Source organism: Rhincodon typus, chromosome 26, assembly GCF_021869965.1.
Source record: "Rhincodon typus isolate 14 chromosome 26, sRhiTyp1.1, whole genome shotgun sequence".
In the NCBI taxonomy this organism is placed as follows: Eukaryota; Metazoa; Chordata; class Chondrichthyes; order Orectolobiformes; family Rhincodontidae; genus Rhincodon; species Rhincodon typus.
Window position 1 is genome coordinate 13,386,678 of NC_063357.1, and position 17,243 is coordinate 13,403,920.

The 17,243-nt window shown below is 39.2% G+C and overlaps 1 protein-coding gene across 1 annotated transcript in view; it reads left to right on the forward strand.

Moving 5' to 3' along the window:
* The first annotated feature begins 39 nt into the window (after window positions 1-39).
* The window catches only part of ddx52 (DEAD (Asp-Glu-Ala-Asp) box polypeptide 52), a 29,147-nt gene continuing 11,943 nt past the window's right edge, over window positions 40-17,243 (forward strand). The window contains exons 1-10 of the mRNA XM_020510744.2: window positions 40-204; window positions 2,078-2,306; window positions 3,804-3,955; window positions 4,077-4,262; window positions 6,627-6,770; window positions 7,502-7,613; window positions 8,073-8,145; window positions 10,617-10,820; window positions 11,499-11,589; window positions 15,521-15,643. Of these exons, the coding sequence (XP_020366333.1) occupies window positions 43-204; window positions 2,078-2,306; window positions 3,804-3,955; window positions 4,077-4,262; window positions 6,627-6,770; window positions 7,502-7,613; window positions 8,073-8,145; window positions 10,617-10,820; window positions 11,499-11,589; window positions 15,521-15,643 (1,476 nt within the window). The 5' untranslated portion in view covers window positions 40-42. The remainder of the gene's footprint in view (window positions 205-2,077; window positions 2,307-3,803; window positions 3,956-4,076; window positions 4,263-6,626; window positions 6,771-7,501; window positions 7,614-8,072; window positions 8,146-10,616; window positions 10,821-11,498; window positions 11,590-15,520; window positions 15,644-17,243) is intronic.

Consider the following 17,243-nt stretch of genomic DNA (forward strand, 5'->3'; position numbering starts at 1 on the left):
TGGTGGATGGTGCACTGTCTCTTTAACTCCAGCCCCTGGTGGATGGTATCGATCGCTGAGAAGTCGCTCGGCGGTCGATGCATCAGCGCTCCATGCTGTGGCCTGTTCTCTATGGCGATGGAGGCGCTGGATTTGTTCCGGGCGCTGGGCTCGGGAGCTCGCTTTGACTGGAAGCGCTTCGGGAAGGATGCCGAGAGACTGCGGGTGAGGTCCCGGTCCCGGTCCTCCTTTTTTCCCCCCCGCCGGTACTGGGCCTGCGGAAGAGCAGGAGAGCCTGGGGCGGTAGGCCGCGGAATGGAGCCGGGGGTCGGCTACTGCTCTCAAAGCCGCCTGAGGGCATCAGGCGCTTCCCCCTTTCATTGAGACATTCCGTGGAGGCTGGTTCTTTCCCCTGGATAAAAGTCTATGGTTACAACCTGCATTGGGTGGTCCCGCTGCCCTGACCTCCAAGGTGTGGGGTGGTGACTTATTGCCGAGGGTCCTGCTGCCGGTGTTCCTCTTACAAGTGCAACGCGTGGGTCACCTTCGGCAATCCCCTGCACGGTGTTACATTAGTGTAAACGGGACCTTGTGGGGCAGTGGTAGTGTTTCTGCTTCTGGGCCAGGAGGCCTGGGTTCAAGTCCCACCTCTTACAGTGGGGTGTATAATAACACTTCTGAACACGTCGTTTAGAAACTGTCTAAGACCTTGGGTTTTAAGAACGCTTGAGGATTTGGGCTCAAAAACTGAACTGTTTTGCCTGTGCTGCCAGGCCAGCTACAAGGTACTGAGACCTCTGCCATCTGTAGTGTGCTCACAAGCCATTCAGTTGTGAAGATGTAAAACATGCCACCACAGAATCTTAAGACCTCACAGACAAGGTGTTCAACTATTGTGCCTAGACTTAGAGTCAGAGTTGTACAGCACAGAAACTCTCCCGTTGGTCCAAGTAGTCCACGCTGAACGTGAACTGCCTTAGGAGTTATGGGGTCACAGAGTCATACAGCATGAAAACAGACCCTTCAGCCCAACTAGTCCACACCAACCATGTTCCCAAACTGAGCTAGTCCCACCTGCCTGCTGTAGGCCCATATCTCTCCAAACCTTTCCTATTCATGTATTTATCCACATTGTGCCCACATCCTCCACTTCATCAGGAAGTTCATTCCATGCATGAACCACTCTTCGTATAAAAAAAATTGCCCCTCATGTCTTTTTTAAAAATCCTTTAAAAGAATTGTCCAATTTAATCCCATGCTTTCACTTTACCTCACTAGCCTTGGAAGTTAGTCCTTGATTAAATTTCCATTTGCTGGTTGGAAGTTAAAATGAAATTTGATTCCATGCTCTTTTTCAGTTACTGTTCCCTGGATTTGTCCTTGCTGTGTGGTGGGGAAAATAGTCTATCTTTTCTTTTGCCAATTACTTTCAAACTATAACTTCTAATCCAGTTGCCAGAGACAACAGTTTGTTGCTATTTGCAGTATCAAAACCCCTTGCCATTTTGAATATCTCTCATAGGTCATTCATTAAACATTTCTGCTCAAAGGAGAATAATTCTGCAATCTCCCTCATTCTAGTGAACTTCTGTATCATCTCTCAAGGCCTTGCCATCCTTCCTATAGTGTGATGCTAAAGTTGCAAATATTATTCCAGCTGAGGCCAGAGATGTGTAAGGATTTTGCATCGCCTTTTTTGTGCTTTCTGTTCATTGTCCCTATTTACAAAGCCAAGCATCCCAGCATTTTTCTTGGGTTTCATATAAATCTGACATGCCACCTGAAACATTTTGTGAATATTACCCCCACCCCTGCTCCCCAGCTGTCTCTACTTTGATATCTGCCTTGAAAATAGTTTATCTCTATTATTTCTCTCAGTCATTACAGAATTGCTGTCTGTTCCATCTCTTGCTGAGATGAGAATTCTGATTAATATTTGCTTTTCTAAACTTCCCTTGAATGTTTTGACTTGATTAATGTTGATTGGATTATGGTTCAGGATATAGTGTTACACCTTTCAGTGATGTCTTGTGATGTGCTTCAACCTGAAATCTAAAATTGTACATGGCTTCTTAATACATTGTTCTTGTAATTCCAGGTGATGAATTCAAGCAGCACCATCTTAAGTGAAAACGTTCCTGACCTTGACTTTTTTAACAGACAGCCTGCAAAAAACTGCAAACCAGTGGTCAGTACGTTGAAAAACAAAGGGGAGAAAAAAGATTCTGCAGCAGACTGCAAGGACGACACATGTGTATCCCTAGGAAAAAGAAAATTGGACATGGGTAGTTCAGAAAGAAAGAAAAGGAACAAAAAGAGGATCAAAGGTAAACTGAGAAAAACACAACAATTTGAAATACTGAATAGATTAGGCAGTGTCTTAGGAGAGAGAAACTAATTCTAATTTACCCTCTCGATCTTTGTCATTACTTTAAAACTATAATATCTAACCCACATGCCAATAGAAGGTTTCAAAATTCTGATTTCCAAATCTGCAAGGACTTTGTAATTAATGATTTCTTCCCTTCTTAGAGGAGATGGCCATTATCATGCAGTGATGAACATGTTCAACATGCCTTTGATTATAATGGTTTGCACAACGTAATAATAGGAAGATGAGATGAATCAAATGCTTTCTCTTCCTCTTCCCTGACCTCACCTAAATTGTTTTCATCTACCCATGACATAAGAACAAGAACTTAACCTCCGACATTGTTACTCCACTTTTGAGGCCATACAAACAAATCCTAACTGTTTCTCCATATTCATGCAGATGTCCTTTTTGATGGGTGGTGATCTAGAATATTGACCAATGTTTCTTTCCCCTCCCTGTCTGAGGGAACTGAGGTGATTTAACTATCAGCTAATTGAATGCAGTTGAAGACTTGTGCTAAGGACTGTAAGAGATGCTGTTTCCTGCTGTGTCATGGGTAAACCTACGTTATTAAAAACTTCAGCGCAAATTTAACAGGCAGCAGCTCATAGCTTTCTTTCCTTTTTTAAAACCTTCTTTATACATGCATTTAATTCTTAATTTCAATTTTTTTAAGCCAATAGGCTGTCCACTGTTTAAATTGATTTTACTTTTACCTGCCCTTGTTAGACAAGAATTGGAGTAAGCAGTTAACCTGCTTTCGAAATGGCCTTGGAGCAGGTGGTCATGCAGAAGCCTGGATGGTCTGGAGTTGGCATTTCTTCCACACTGTTTGAGGTTTTCTGATCTTCTGCTAGTAATCTTAGTAACATTAGAAATGCAGTGAAGTCAAAGATTAATCCTGTGTTCCACAACTCAGAGGTACTTGTAAGTGCTTGAACATGGTCTACATCCTTGGGAAATATTGAAAAAAAAATCAATGTGTCAAGACACCCACGTATGACTCCGAGGCAGACTGAATGATTGTCAGCGAGCTACTTTCTGAGCTCTTAATTGTGTTCTTGTCACCAGATTTTGACATGAACGCAGAGCATTTGATCAGTAGAGTCTGTTTTTGATTTTTAGAACCCTCGTGCGCATCTCGGCTGATGTATTTAAAAATAGGGTTGATGGTGATTTTTGGATTTTTTTTCCAATAAACCTTCAACCACGGAAACAGCATAGAAGGATATATTAATTGTACAGGAAAACAGCAGTGTCCCAATATGCTTGGGTGAACAAGGGAAAAGTGAGGACTTTGGTTTTTACAACTTGTGAATGTAATTCATCTCTTTTGAAGCTTGATTATATCCGGTACTTTGCAACCTCATTTGTATTTGTCAACAAAGGTTGCTAATTTCTCTTCTCTCTCCACCGCCACCATCATGTACTGGTCAACCACCATCGGCAGAAACCAACGCAATGTCTGACATTTTTGCTAATAGCAAGGATGATGATGGAATAATGTTGATGTCCTCACTGGGAAGCAAGATCAAGAGTAATATTGACAGGACGGGCACAGAACCTAGTGCTGAGAAACTGGAACATCAACGACGAGAAAAGGTTTGTCTTTGGGCCAAGAACAAATCTTCTTTCTGTATACCCTTCAAGGAGAAATCAACTTAAAAGCCTCGCTGTAAAGTTTGTGATGGAATTAAAATTTTCTCCTTTTTTTTTTGTCAAGATGAATAAATTTCGGCGTAAGCATCGGATTCATGTGGATGGAACAGATATTCCTGAACCCATTGAAACCTTTGAACAGCTCTTACAGGAGTATAACTTGCACCCAAAAATTATTCAGAACATACAGGAAGCTGGTTTCCAAATGCCCACCCCCATACAGATGCAAGCCATTCCTGTCATGCTACATGTAAGTATTTTTCAGTTAAATTGTTAGGATAGGTGTTAAATTTTGCTCTGAGGCATGTTAATAGTAAATCATGCAGGCATCTGTCACTCATGGCTCATTTGCAAGCACTTTTGAGTCACCAGATTCCAGGTTCAATCCCCACTTCAGGAATTGAGCACAAAAATCAATGTTCACATTGCGGTATGGTACTTGAGGGTTTGTCTGAGGTGCCATCTTTCAAATGAGAAGTTGAAGTAAAGCCCTGTCTCTCTGCTTGGGTGGATGTAAAATTTCTCAGAGTACTATTTCAAAACAGCAGAGGAGTTCTGCCAATATTTACCCCTCAATCACCATTGTAAAAGCAGATTTTTATCTGATTTTTACACTGTTTGTGGCAGTTTCCTGAGTGCAAATTAGTTGCTATGTTTCAAACCTTAACAGCAGTGACTACAACTTTTAAATGTACTTCATCGGCTGGGAAGCAATTTTGAAATGTCTGGTGGTCATGAAAATATGTAATGTAAATGTAAAAAAAGTCTTTTTATTTACTTGGCTCATCCCAATCTTATGCTAATATAGCTGATCTTGGCTAGGACAGGAAAACATTTGCATTTTCCCTAAGCCCCTACTTCTGACCAATATCAGTGTTCTACAGTGTGGTGAATTCAGTTTCCTCATCATTTCAGAGATAGTAGGAACTGCCGATGCTGGAGTCGGAGATAACAAGGTGTGGAGCTGGATGAACACAGCAGGCCCTCGGCATCAGAGGAGCAGGAAAGCTGACGTTTCAGAAAATTCTGAAGAAGGCTCCTGACCCGAAACGTCAGCTTTCCTGCTCCTCATCACGTCACCTGTGTTAGAAATATACGTTTAACAACATTGAGCACAGGAATGGAGCCTGGTCATTATGGCTATAACTGTTTCAACAGCATAAACTAAATAATGGATGCATGGACAAGCAACTAGAGGATTGTTGGCATTACATTTTGTTAAAGTAACTTCTCTTTGATTTATGATATAATTTTATACAACAGTAAAATCTTAGCACTGTTTTGCTTTTCTTTTGAATGATACCCCATGATGTAGTGTCCTGATTTACAAGCAGGCTTTCCTGTTTGGGCTTCCAGCCTACATGCAGTTTCTCAGCTGAGCTCAATAAAGAAAAGGCTTTACGAACTTGGAATATATTTGCATAAGCAGGGTGGGATGTTGCCAATGCTCTTTCTAAGTTGTGTAATAGCAATCTGGAAGATCCTATGTATAGAAGTTAAGTGAAACAAAAGCAATTCAAAGGCATTTAACTGAATGGGCTGCCTCTTTATAAAATAACAAAACAGTGGGGGCATTAGATGTTGCGGGCATTGAATGTCTTTGTGACCAGTTCTAATGATATAGGCAAATGCTATTCTTGGTTTAGAAATCATTGTGCATGCTGATATCTGTATAATAAGTAGGTCATCGAGCTGTACAGCATGGAAACAGACCCTTCAGTCCAACTCGTCCATGCCAACCAGATATCCTAAATTAATCTAGCCCCATTTTCCAGCTTTTGGCCCATATCCTTCTCAACCCTTCTTATTCGGAGAACCCATCCAGATGCCTTTTAAATGTTGTAATTGTACCAGCCGCCTCCAATTCCTTTGGCAGCTCATTCCATGCACACACCACCCTCTGTAAAAAGGTTGCCCCCTTAGGCCCCTTTTAAGTCTTTCCGGTCTCACCTCAACCTATGCCCTCTAGTTTTGGACAAAAACCGCAAGAACTGCGGATGCTGTAAATTAGGAACAAAAACAGAAATTGCTGGAAAAGCTCAGCAGGTCTGACAGCATCTGTGAAGAAAAATAATCAGAGTTAATGTTTTGGGTCCAGTGACTCTTCCTCAGAACTGTTCTGAAGAAGAGTCACTGGAGCTGAAGCGTTAACTCTGATTTTTTTTTTTCTTCACAGATGCTGCCAGACCTGCTGAGCTTTTCCAGCAATTTCTATTTTTGTTCCTTCTAGTTTTGGACTCCTCTACCCTGGGGAAAAGGACCTTGGCTATTAACCCTATCTATGCCCCCTCATGATTTTATAAACTCTTTTTACGGTCACCACTCAGCCTCCAACACTCCGTGGGAAAATAGCCCCAGCCTATTCAGCCTCTCCCTATAGATCAAACTCTACAACCCTAGCAACATCCTTGTAAATCTTTTCTGAACTCTTTCAAGTTTCACAACATCCTTCCTATATCCAGGATACTGACATCTAAATGCTGTAACGTTTTTTTAAAAAAAAGTGGTCACTGAAGGCTTTTCTTATTGGCTATGATATCTTGATGACTTTTTCTTGAAATGACATATTGGTGTGTCAGAGTTAATTTCGAACTATTTTATGTATCTTTCACAGAATCGTGAAATCCTGGCCTGTGCCCCAACTGGATCAGGAAAGACCTTGGCCTTTTGCATTCCACTTTTGACTTGTCTAAAGCAACCAATGAACAAAGGTTTCAGGGCGCTGATACTATCTCCTACTCGTGAGCTGGCCAGCCAGGTATGTTTGCACCAGAGACCTATTTCACTGCAATTCTATTAATTGACAAATGCTACTGATTTTTTTTCTCTCTTTATAAACTAACCTGTACTTAGTTTTGAGTACAGCAGCTTGCCTGAGGCAGTAGACAAAAAGGTGACATGAACAACATTGAGCCTATGCCAAGATCAGACCATATCAGTAATTTGATGAATGAACTGTGTTGTCCTTAAATGTCCTGGTCTTAATGCAGCAGAGCAGGAAAGCATCTGAGACACTGGAATTGAAATTTCTTTCTTAATGTTACTACTAGTATTCTTCTGTTGGCATTGTACTGTCTTCACAAGTGCGTGAGCTCAAGTTTAGAAGTTGAGCATATATACGTCTGTCTGCGCTCCCAGTAACCAGAATAGCATAAGTGTTTTAAAAGATTTTTTTTATCTTAAAAATAATTGCCTCAAATTTAAAATTCTCAAACTGGTGTTCATGCCCCTGCACAACCTCACTCCTTCCTTACTACTGTAACCTCCTGCAAGCCTCTGAACTCTCTGCGTTCCTCAGAATCTGAGCTTGTGTGGTGCCCTGATTTTTAGTGCTGTATTATTGGTGGTTGCACCTTTTCAGTTGTCTCGGTCCTAATCTATTTAATTTCTTCAGAAGTCCCTCAGTTGCAGGAAGAACAAAATAAATGGTTCAAACTGTCAAATATTCTGACTGAGTCCGAGTTAGTCTGGTTGTTCCTCTATTTCCAGACTCATCGGGAGCTAGTAAAGCTCTCTGAAGGTATTGGATTCAGAATTCATATGATCAACAAAGCAGCTGAGGCTGCCAAGAAGTTTGGTCCCAAGACGTCAAATAAATTTGGTGAGTGAATTTCATATTTCTACCTTTTTTTTTTTCAAAAACATTAAATTTTAAATTTGACTCAGAAGAAATTTGGCCTCAAACAAGAACTGTGCTCTAGCCTCAGCCTTGACTGTTGATAAGATTTTTACTTGGGTGCTAGATGGGGAATTGTGTATGCAGAGGACACCGTTTTTGTTTTGAAAAAGTGCAGACTTATTCAAACTGCCTTAATCAGATGGTGCTTGTAACTGAAGAAGTCTACAGGTTAAAGCAAGTCCTTCTCAACAGATGGAGCAAGAATGGTAGAGGGCAACAATGTGCATACCATAGTGAGCTGCAAGGTGTGGATGTATTTTTTTTTTAACTGGAACTGGTCTTGTTTCTAAGTGCCAGTAATAAGCACAAAAGGATTACTTTTCTCAAGTACCTGACTTCCAACAACTATAGTTGTTGAAATGTTTTTCCTTTTATCTGCAGATGTTTTGGTGACTACTCCAAACAGATTGATTTACTTGTTAAAACAGGATCCTCCCGGTCTGGACCTCAGCAGGTATCAGTTTGTACTGTTTTACAGAAAAGTACACTCCATGGAAGCCATTGTTAAGGAAGTAATTTGACAACTGTTGGGGCCTTAAATCTCATCATGCAGTGGAATATAATTGTATTTTAAAACAGGTTTTTAAATTCTGTGGATTGCACCTTTCTCTACATGAATACTGTGAAATTGACTTATGTACAATGCATCTGCTAAGGGAAATATTTTTAAATTTTAATCCTTAATATTTGTCAACTTTTGAAGACAATGTAATTATATCAGACACTGCAGAAGAGTCTAGATTTGATTGATGTTACTTACAATGGCAATAGAAGTGCTACTTTTGTCATCAGTGACTCTTAATGAGAGGAAAGAAAGTAATTTTCTGTGCCTGTGATTATTATCTAGTGATGCTTTCTGCAAAATGTTTTTGGATGCTGTGTGAAGATGTGATTAGACATGTTGCATGTTCTATTGAGACTTGCATTCTACACTATCTCTTGAGAGACACAGGTGGTTGCTTGATATCTGTAGTACCATATCCCAGCAGTCAGTCTTTTTCATGAGAACGTAACAGCAAGATGATTTGCTGAACAAGGGTGAAATGCTCACATGAGAAAGCAAAATATTGCAGATGCTGGAAATTGGAAATCAAAAACAAAGCAAAATGCAGAAAGTACTCAACAGGTTTGACAACATCTACTGTTCTATCTTCCACTTCAGCTAAATGCTTAGCAACCTCCTGAAGCCATCTTCACATTCTGTGAATAAACTTCACCAGAACAAAGCTGCTTTATGTCTAGAACCACTTTGCAGTTATAAACTTTAACAAAAAAAGACACTTTTGAGCAAGGAAGTCTTTAACTAGAAAGATCCCTCTTTAAATCCGGTGAATTCAGAAATCCCATCAATGACGTTATGATCCCAGCTGGTGTTAATGCTGGACAAGTCAGATTCCAGACAGGAACCTGGCTTGATGGATCATATTTTGATGATTTGCTGATATCTCTGAAACATAAGCATGCAATGATGCGATTTGTTTTAACAATAAATAAGTTTTAGAACAAAATTAGTAAAAATTGAATAAACCAAACCATCTACTTAGTGCAAAATAAAAGATTTTTAGGCACGCATTAAAAATATACTCCCACTAATCCCAAAACACTTTATAAATTGAAAAGAAACAACACAGCTTTTGCATAGCACTCAAAAAAACAACCTGGTACAGTACCCAAATTACCACTTGCACAATATTTTCACCAGAAGTCCTATATCTAACACTTTGGTAGGCTTAAATCACGTGTCACTTCAACTTTCAAACTGGAACTGCAGATAGCTTCTTCTCTGAGCTATTATACACCTGCTTAAATGTATTCAGCAATAAGCAATGTCTTCAAAGTTTTATCCTAATCCTTCTGGTCTGGGACTAGCACTAACCCTCTGTACTCTGAGGTAGTCTAGTTCCTATATATCCTTCCCTCCCCAAGAGCACCAGCCTATAGGGCACCAAGGACAGCCCTTCTTGGCTATGGTTATTTTCTTTAAGCTTATTTACCTTGCTGTGTTGCATGATTATGTAAAGTAAACCCTGTTTTGGTGCACAAAACCCATTCCTTCTAAAGCCAGGCCTGAGAAACTGGTTTAATATGAACTACCTTGGTTATGGAAATGCTTATTAAGTTAATTTTTTTTTTTTTTAGCTTCAGACACACAGGAAAACCACTAGTTACTAACTCAAAAATCAGAAATCCAAACTTACAATAAATAATATTAAAACTATATATGTTTATAAATCCTACATATTTGCATCACAATCAACCAATCTCATGGGCATAAGCGGTGATACTTCATTGTAGCTTTTGTACAAGGTCTTCAGTCAAGGATTGGCAATTGTAATGCAATGTCTCTTCAATTTTATCAAGCAGTGGTTTGCAGTCTAGCAGAAACTCTATACGATAGACAAATAAACATTTTGAAGTCTGCATTTTTAGTTTTTTACAGAATTATTGAATTTTAGTTCTACCATTTTTTCACCTGTTCCTGGTTAGTACAGTTAGTGAGTCACCAAAACAGTTTAACTGAGAAAGTCAGTTATTTGAAATAATACTGTTGTTTCAGAAGCAAAGTTGAGCACTCTTCCATAATTGACATTGCAAGGTTGGTGTTCATTTTTTAAAAAAGCACGCATTAAATGTAAGTGGATGTTATAGCGTATAGCATTATGCACTGTGAATATTGCAAGGACTGCATTGCAAAGAATCTGGAACACCACACATCCTATCTCTAGATCAGTCAAATTAGTAGACATGATGAGTCTTTCATATCTTGACTTGAGAAATAAAATCTTTGAAAGGTGCAAGAATATCCACAAACCACAGCTCAAATGGATCAAAACAAAATTTGGGATGTACTGGCATCCAATTGCATGTTGTACTATGACAAACTGATGTACTGATTTTTTTTTTTTTCCAAAATTTTAAATTTAGGGTGGAGTGGCTGGTTGTTGATGAATCTGATAAGTTGTTTGAAGATGGTAAATCTGGATTCAGAGATCAGCTTGCCACTATCTTCTTGGCATGTACATCCCACAGTGTGCGGCGAGCTATGTTTAGTGCCACATTTGCATTTGATGTTGAGCAGTGGTGTAAACTGAACTTGGACAATGTGGTATCTGTGTCGATTGGCACGAGGTGAGACAAAAGGAACACCATCTATAGTAACCTTGAAAATTAACCTAATTTTACTGTGGTGTGTTGAGATTTTTTGCACTACTTGTACATTACATAAAAGAAGGATTATAGACCAGTTTTCTTCAAATGCTAATTTGTAACTAAAGTTATAGTTTTGGAGCAAATTTTCAAGGCCCTTATCCATGGATATGTCTAAACATTGACTGGGTTTATGAGTAGAGAAGATGGACATCAATAGATAAATGATTACAGCAGATTTTGTACACGTTCAATGCATTGAATCTGTATTATTCCATTGTATCTACTTTAACTTGAGTAGAATTTAGAAATGATGCACAAAAATTGTAGCTCCATATTGAGAATCTACCTCAACCGCTCAGAAATTACAAATCTCTTGTATAGGATGAGATCAGGGCTTTGCGAATGATTTGTCCATTTGACTTTTTTAACAGAAGTATCTAATGTTGCGTATACCATAGTATGAATTATGTTTGATGTTTTAGTTTGCAAATTAAATTATATGTGGAAATATGATGCCAGTCTTACATCTATTAGACTTTTGTCAAGGTATTATGTATTTTATTTGAGCTGTCTGTACGAGTGTTAAATGTCTTCCATTATTAGCAATGGTTAGATTAATCTGGTTCAAAGTGTATTAATTTTTTATCTTTCTTCCAGGAATTCTGCTGTGGAGACAGTGGAGCAAGAGTTACTTTTTGTGGGTACCGAAACTGGGAAACTAGTAGCAATGAGAGATCTAGTTAAAAAGGTACAAAATGAGTTATGTATTAGACCAGCACTACTATTTAATTTGACTGTTCAAAAATTGTTTAAAATGGTTTTAACGTTGAATAAATACCTAATAGTCAAAAAAACAGCCTGCAGGAGCCCTTGTCAAGCCGGACCCATTTGAATGATGTATGCTAGGATGTAAGCTATTGTTTACTTGAACAGAGTTAGCAGCCTTTACATTAGAAGTTGAGCTGTTGTTCGTGGTGAACCTTTTATATGGCTGATACCAAAATCAGGTTCGAAGACTATGATGATACCATTTTGGACAAATAGTTCTGATCAAAAATGCTTAGTCACTCCTAATTGGAGGCTAACTATTGGGTATTCCAAGAGACTTCCAAGTGTACATGTGTTTTTTATTCCTCTGCATTCCACTATATGGCACCAATCAATAATGTACAACACTACGGCCTTTAAAAGATCTGGTGAATAACTAGCTATTTATCTATGTACATAATTATTTAGTAAACGAAAATCCCCAGAGTCAAGCAATAGTCATCTCATTGGCTGATTTTTAAAGTGATTAGCCTGTCACTCAGTCTGTAAAGTGGGCATTCCTTGGTAATGTGCAGTATTGTTTGTACAAGGTAGCAAAATGTAAAACACTATCTCAGCAGCACCAGTGTCAATATTGAGCAAAGCTGTGGATTTATGCCAATAGGACGTGCTCTGTGAATCTTAAACTTGATTATAGAGAGACTATTGGCCATGAAGTGAAATCTCATTTGGATTTCCTTTCGCACAACATTCTAATGACAACATTTTGCTTTGAGACCCATATCAAAACCAAAGAAGCAGACACCTTTGACCTACTATGCTACTCCCTTTCTGCTAAAACATAGCTATGTCTAATCTGATTTTGCTGATGCAGGTGTCCTGTCATCATCCATGTTCTCTGATACAGTTCAGGTTGGCAGCTTCCATATTGCAGAATGTGGACATGTCTCAAAATGCCAGGTGGGAACAGCAAGCTCTACCAGTACTGCCTTACTCAGCCAGCCACGTAGGAGATTTCAACAGCCACCACAGGGTTACTCAGTACCCGACAGTAATGGTGAACAGGTCTTTGAGTGGGACTCCAGAATCAACTCTCCCAGATAGATAGTCATTAAAGATCTGCAGCACAGAAAAGGGCCCTTTTGGCCCATTGTGTCCATACCGGTCAAAAAGAACCACCTAACTATTCTAATCGTGAGCACAGGGAACATTTCTTTTAAGCCAGATGAAGTCAGAAGTACATGCCTGACCGATGCTGGATCAGTTCCCTTGATGGTAAGTTACTTGATGTTTAAGATCAATGGTAATTCCTCCCATTATCTGTCTATTTCATCCCAGGTTTCTATCTATAACCTCAAAACTTATGCCTTTTTTTTCTGGCAACTTCCTCCTATTTTTATGGCACTGCACAAAATTCTGCTGAAAATACTCTGCAATTCCTGCTAATGTCTCTTCCCCTATTCCTTCCACTTCTTCCCTCCAGAGTGTTATTTGATGTCAAAAAATTACCTACCAAATCATAATTCCAGATGTAGCAGAATCAATGAGTGGTCTACTTCATGTTGCCGTCCTTACTTGGGTTTACTGTCAGCACGGCAAAGTATGCGAGTCTGTATCTTGTCTAGTAAATTTGTTGTGCAAGCTGGATGGTGGAGTGCCATGCTTCAGCACAAAGGAAAAAAAAACTATACAAGGCTGTAGTCAGACCACAGTTGGAATAATGTGAACCGTTTTGGAACCAGTGTCTAAAAGAAGATATAATGGGCATTTCAGGCAGTTCAGAGAAGGTTACTAGGCTGATAGTTGGTATGGAGAGACAGTCATATGATAAAAGGTTGACTCATTGGAATTTAAAGAATGAGAGGTGACCTTTTCTGAAACAAACAGTATTCTTAGGGTCTTGACCAGATTGATGTGGGAAGGTTGTCTCACTTTGTGGAAGGATCTAGGACTGGAGGGCCTAATCTCAGAATAAAGGATCATACATTTTGAGGCAGAATTTCTTCTCTGAGGGTAATGAATCCATGGAATTCTTTGCCATTGAGACTGGTTCATTAAGTATATTTACAGCTGATAGACAGATTTTAAATCAATAAGGGAGTCTGGCGTTATGCGGAAACCGGGAGTTGAGGACTTTCAGATCAGCCATGGTCTTATTGAATGGCAAAGCAGACTCAATAGGCTAAATAGCCTACCTCTGTTTTTACATCTTCTCGTCTTCAGAACTTCCACTGGTTGATCTGAAGCAATAATGCGGTGCCTGGTACAGGTCGTTGCATTCTTGGGTGATTTTGCATTATAGAAAATTGCTATATCTGTACAGCAGAAAGTTCATGTTATCCAAAGTGTCCATTATTCATCAATCGCATTACAGTGAATTTGCGCTAATGAACCATGCGTTATAGCAGAACTACCTGTATTAGGTATTTGATTCAAAATGACTCTTGGTGCAAGCCTGAATTTATAACAGGAAAGCCATCTGATTGAATATTTAGTCCAAAGTCAGTAGGTCTCATGATTTGTATGGACATCAATATTTAGCATTATAGGATGGGTATCATGTGAGCATCCTCTTGATTGTAGGAGCAGTTTGAGATTGTTGTAGTAGCATGACTTGTTTTATTTGCATCTGTGTTTCATATGTTTGATAGATGAATATCCATTCATCAAATTAAGTAGCAAAATTCTTTCAGATTTGTGAGGAATTTGTTTTTAATCCATGGTTTAGCGCAATCATCAGTTTCCACCTTTTTTTTCCCTCCGCATTTTTTTGCTGTCAAGAAGCCAACACCCTGCAGGGGAAGAATCTAGCTTTTTTTTTAAAAATTAACCTGCCCAGGCATGGTGTGACTCCTACCTGGGCAGGTGGGATTTGAAGCCAGACCTTCAGGCCCAGAAGTAGTGACACTACCATTGTACCACAAGGAGCCTAAGAAACCAGGTCTTCTTTTTTCTTTGTAATTTTAGCAATTTTGTCACCAAACCACCTGAATAACTAATTGTCAAGTAGCAAATAACACATGCTGCCTGCCAATGCAGTATCAACGAATCAACTCCATTTTATTTTTAAATAGATATACAATATATTTCTTTACTGCTCTGAACACTGATCCTTTCCTGTCTTGTAGTTATTTTAATCAACATGCTTGGGCATCTCCAGGGCTGGTGGGACTTGGACCCAGAGGTAGGGACATTAGCACTGCACCACAAGTAACAGTTTTTTTTTTGGAAAGTGAACCCACTACCTAATTGTCAAATCACCCTACTAATTAAATAACAAACACTGCCCACCAGGAGCAGTGTGACAATAATAATAATAAAAAAAAAAAAATTCTCATTTGTACAACTTTCATGGGTTATGGTATTGATTTTAAAGGAGTGAATCTAGTCATCCTGTTCAGAAATGTTAATACGTGTCTCTGGGGCAGATGGGACTTGAACACTGGCCTCCTTTCCCAGAGATAGTAACACTACCACTGTACCATAAGTACACTCAAACCAGCTTTTGTTTTTTTTTCTCAAACACAGCATTTTTCCTCTTCCTGTTCCAAGTTTAAAGCAAAAAGGAAGAAAAAGGATTTATTAATACCTGTATTTTTAATCAACTTATTCAGATGTGTTATGGCACAATTCTGGAGCATATGGGACTTGAAACTGGGCCAGAAGCCCACTACCAAATCACCCATATCGCTGGTTAAAATAACAATTTGCAAGCACCGTCACATTGTAACAATAGCAAAATAGGGGAAGGTGGGAAGAGAGGGAGGAAACTAAATTAAAATGGATTGGGAAGGGAAATGATACACTCCACTCCAGCCCCACAGTGACATCTCACTCTAAGGATGTTGAGGGAGTTAAAGCAGTTCTTACACTGACATATCATGCTTTTATACCTTTTCTTCCCCCCTCAGGGGTTTTCACCTCCAGTGCTAGTTTTCGTTCAGTCTATTGAAAGAGCAAAGGAACTCTTTCATGAGTTGATCTACGAGGGCATTAACGTTGAGGTTATCCACGCAGAAAGAACTCAACAACAGGTATAGTCACTTTCCTTTCCTTTTCTTTTGGGGGAAACTATGCAGAACTAACCAAGTTAACATTTGAAATTAGAAAACTGACTGATTCAGCAATTAATGATCTGTTAATTAGCTTTGCACAACCTCTTTTGAAGAAAGAAATGTTAGAACTGCTCATTTTTACGCTGAAATAGTACTGATAATTATTCTGAAAACAGCATTATTTAAAGCATTGGTTGAAAACCTAATTATATGTTATTTGTGTAATAGGTTAATATATTTCAGGTCCAGGTTTGACATGATTAGCACAGCCAGACAAGTGCTGTCTTGTTTTCTCTAGGATGTTTTGAGAATGGGCCACTGCACAGCTTGACACCAGTGTTATGTGTGTTCTTAATTGTAATAAATGGACTAGCTCTATTTTGAAGAAACTTCTCATTATACTGGTTTTCAGACTTCACATTTCTGATCCGGAGCCAAATAACCAGCAGATCTCTGACCATGGTCTGTTTTCAAGTTTCCATAGGTACCCATGTAAAAAAAAAAAAAAAAAAAAAATTGATTTTGTGTAAAAAGATGATTCATAATTTTTGGCTTAAAAGATTATAATTTTTCATTGTGTTCCATGTAAAGTTAATCTTAGTTTCTCATTGTGGCTAGGTGAAAGACAGGCCAGCAGTGGAGGCACCAACAAAATAGACTTTCACGTGTTAGAGGTGTTTTTTTTTATATAGGGAAGAACTAAACCCTAAGAATAAAAAAAAAAAGTGTCCACTGTATTTGCTATTGTTCTTAAGTGCACACTTGTTAGCCAGGTTACTGGGGCTCTTCCACAGCACAGCCAATCAACAATGGGTTTGAACTTGATTCCTGTTTCCTCAGTGAGGGGCTTAGCTTTGTCATTCAACACTAACCCCAAAATCACAAACCTTTTTCTCCTTGCTGGCCTTCCAGGCCAAGCGAGCAGAGTCTTGTCAATGGACTGGTTCTTTCTTTAATGCGTGCACTCCAGGTTCCCACTGTACAGCCATTCTCAGACTTCCCTTTTGTTCTTGCTAGTTTTGGAAATGGTGGAGGCAGTTAGCCCATACTTGAGGACAGTCTCCTGTTTGAAGGAGGGGGTCATTGAATTTCAAGCTCAACTGGACTGCCTGCACCCTTTTTGGTTTTGAACCTGATCTCCATAACAGCATTAAAATGGTAGTGTGCACAGTAGTTTATACAAGATATCACAACTTCTGTTAAGATTTTGTTTTGGTATTAACTTCATGCTGTGTGGGATCATTGAGTGCTTGTTAACCCGTCATTTAAGAGTCAACCCCTAAGTGTTTCTTAAAAGAATTTTCTCAAAAATCTAACTTTTTTTTTAATGTAGGTATATATGGTACATGTGACTAGGGCGTCAGCAGAAGCACTGGATTTAGCAAAAGTACCCTCAGGCTGGGGCAGGGAAGAAAATCAGGCAGGCTTTGTATCCCCTCTATTGGTTGGAAACTGTGACTTTGTGGATAAGACTAAGATTGCGCAACCCACTGTGGCAGAATAGCCTCTTAGTACTTGCTATCAAGGCTCAAACACCAAACCTTGTTGATATGCTACATGACTTCCAGTGCGTACAGTT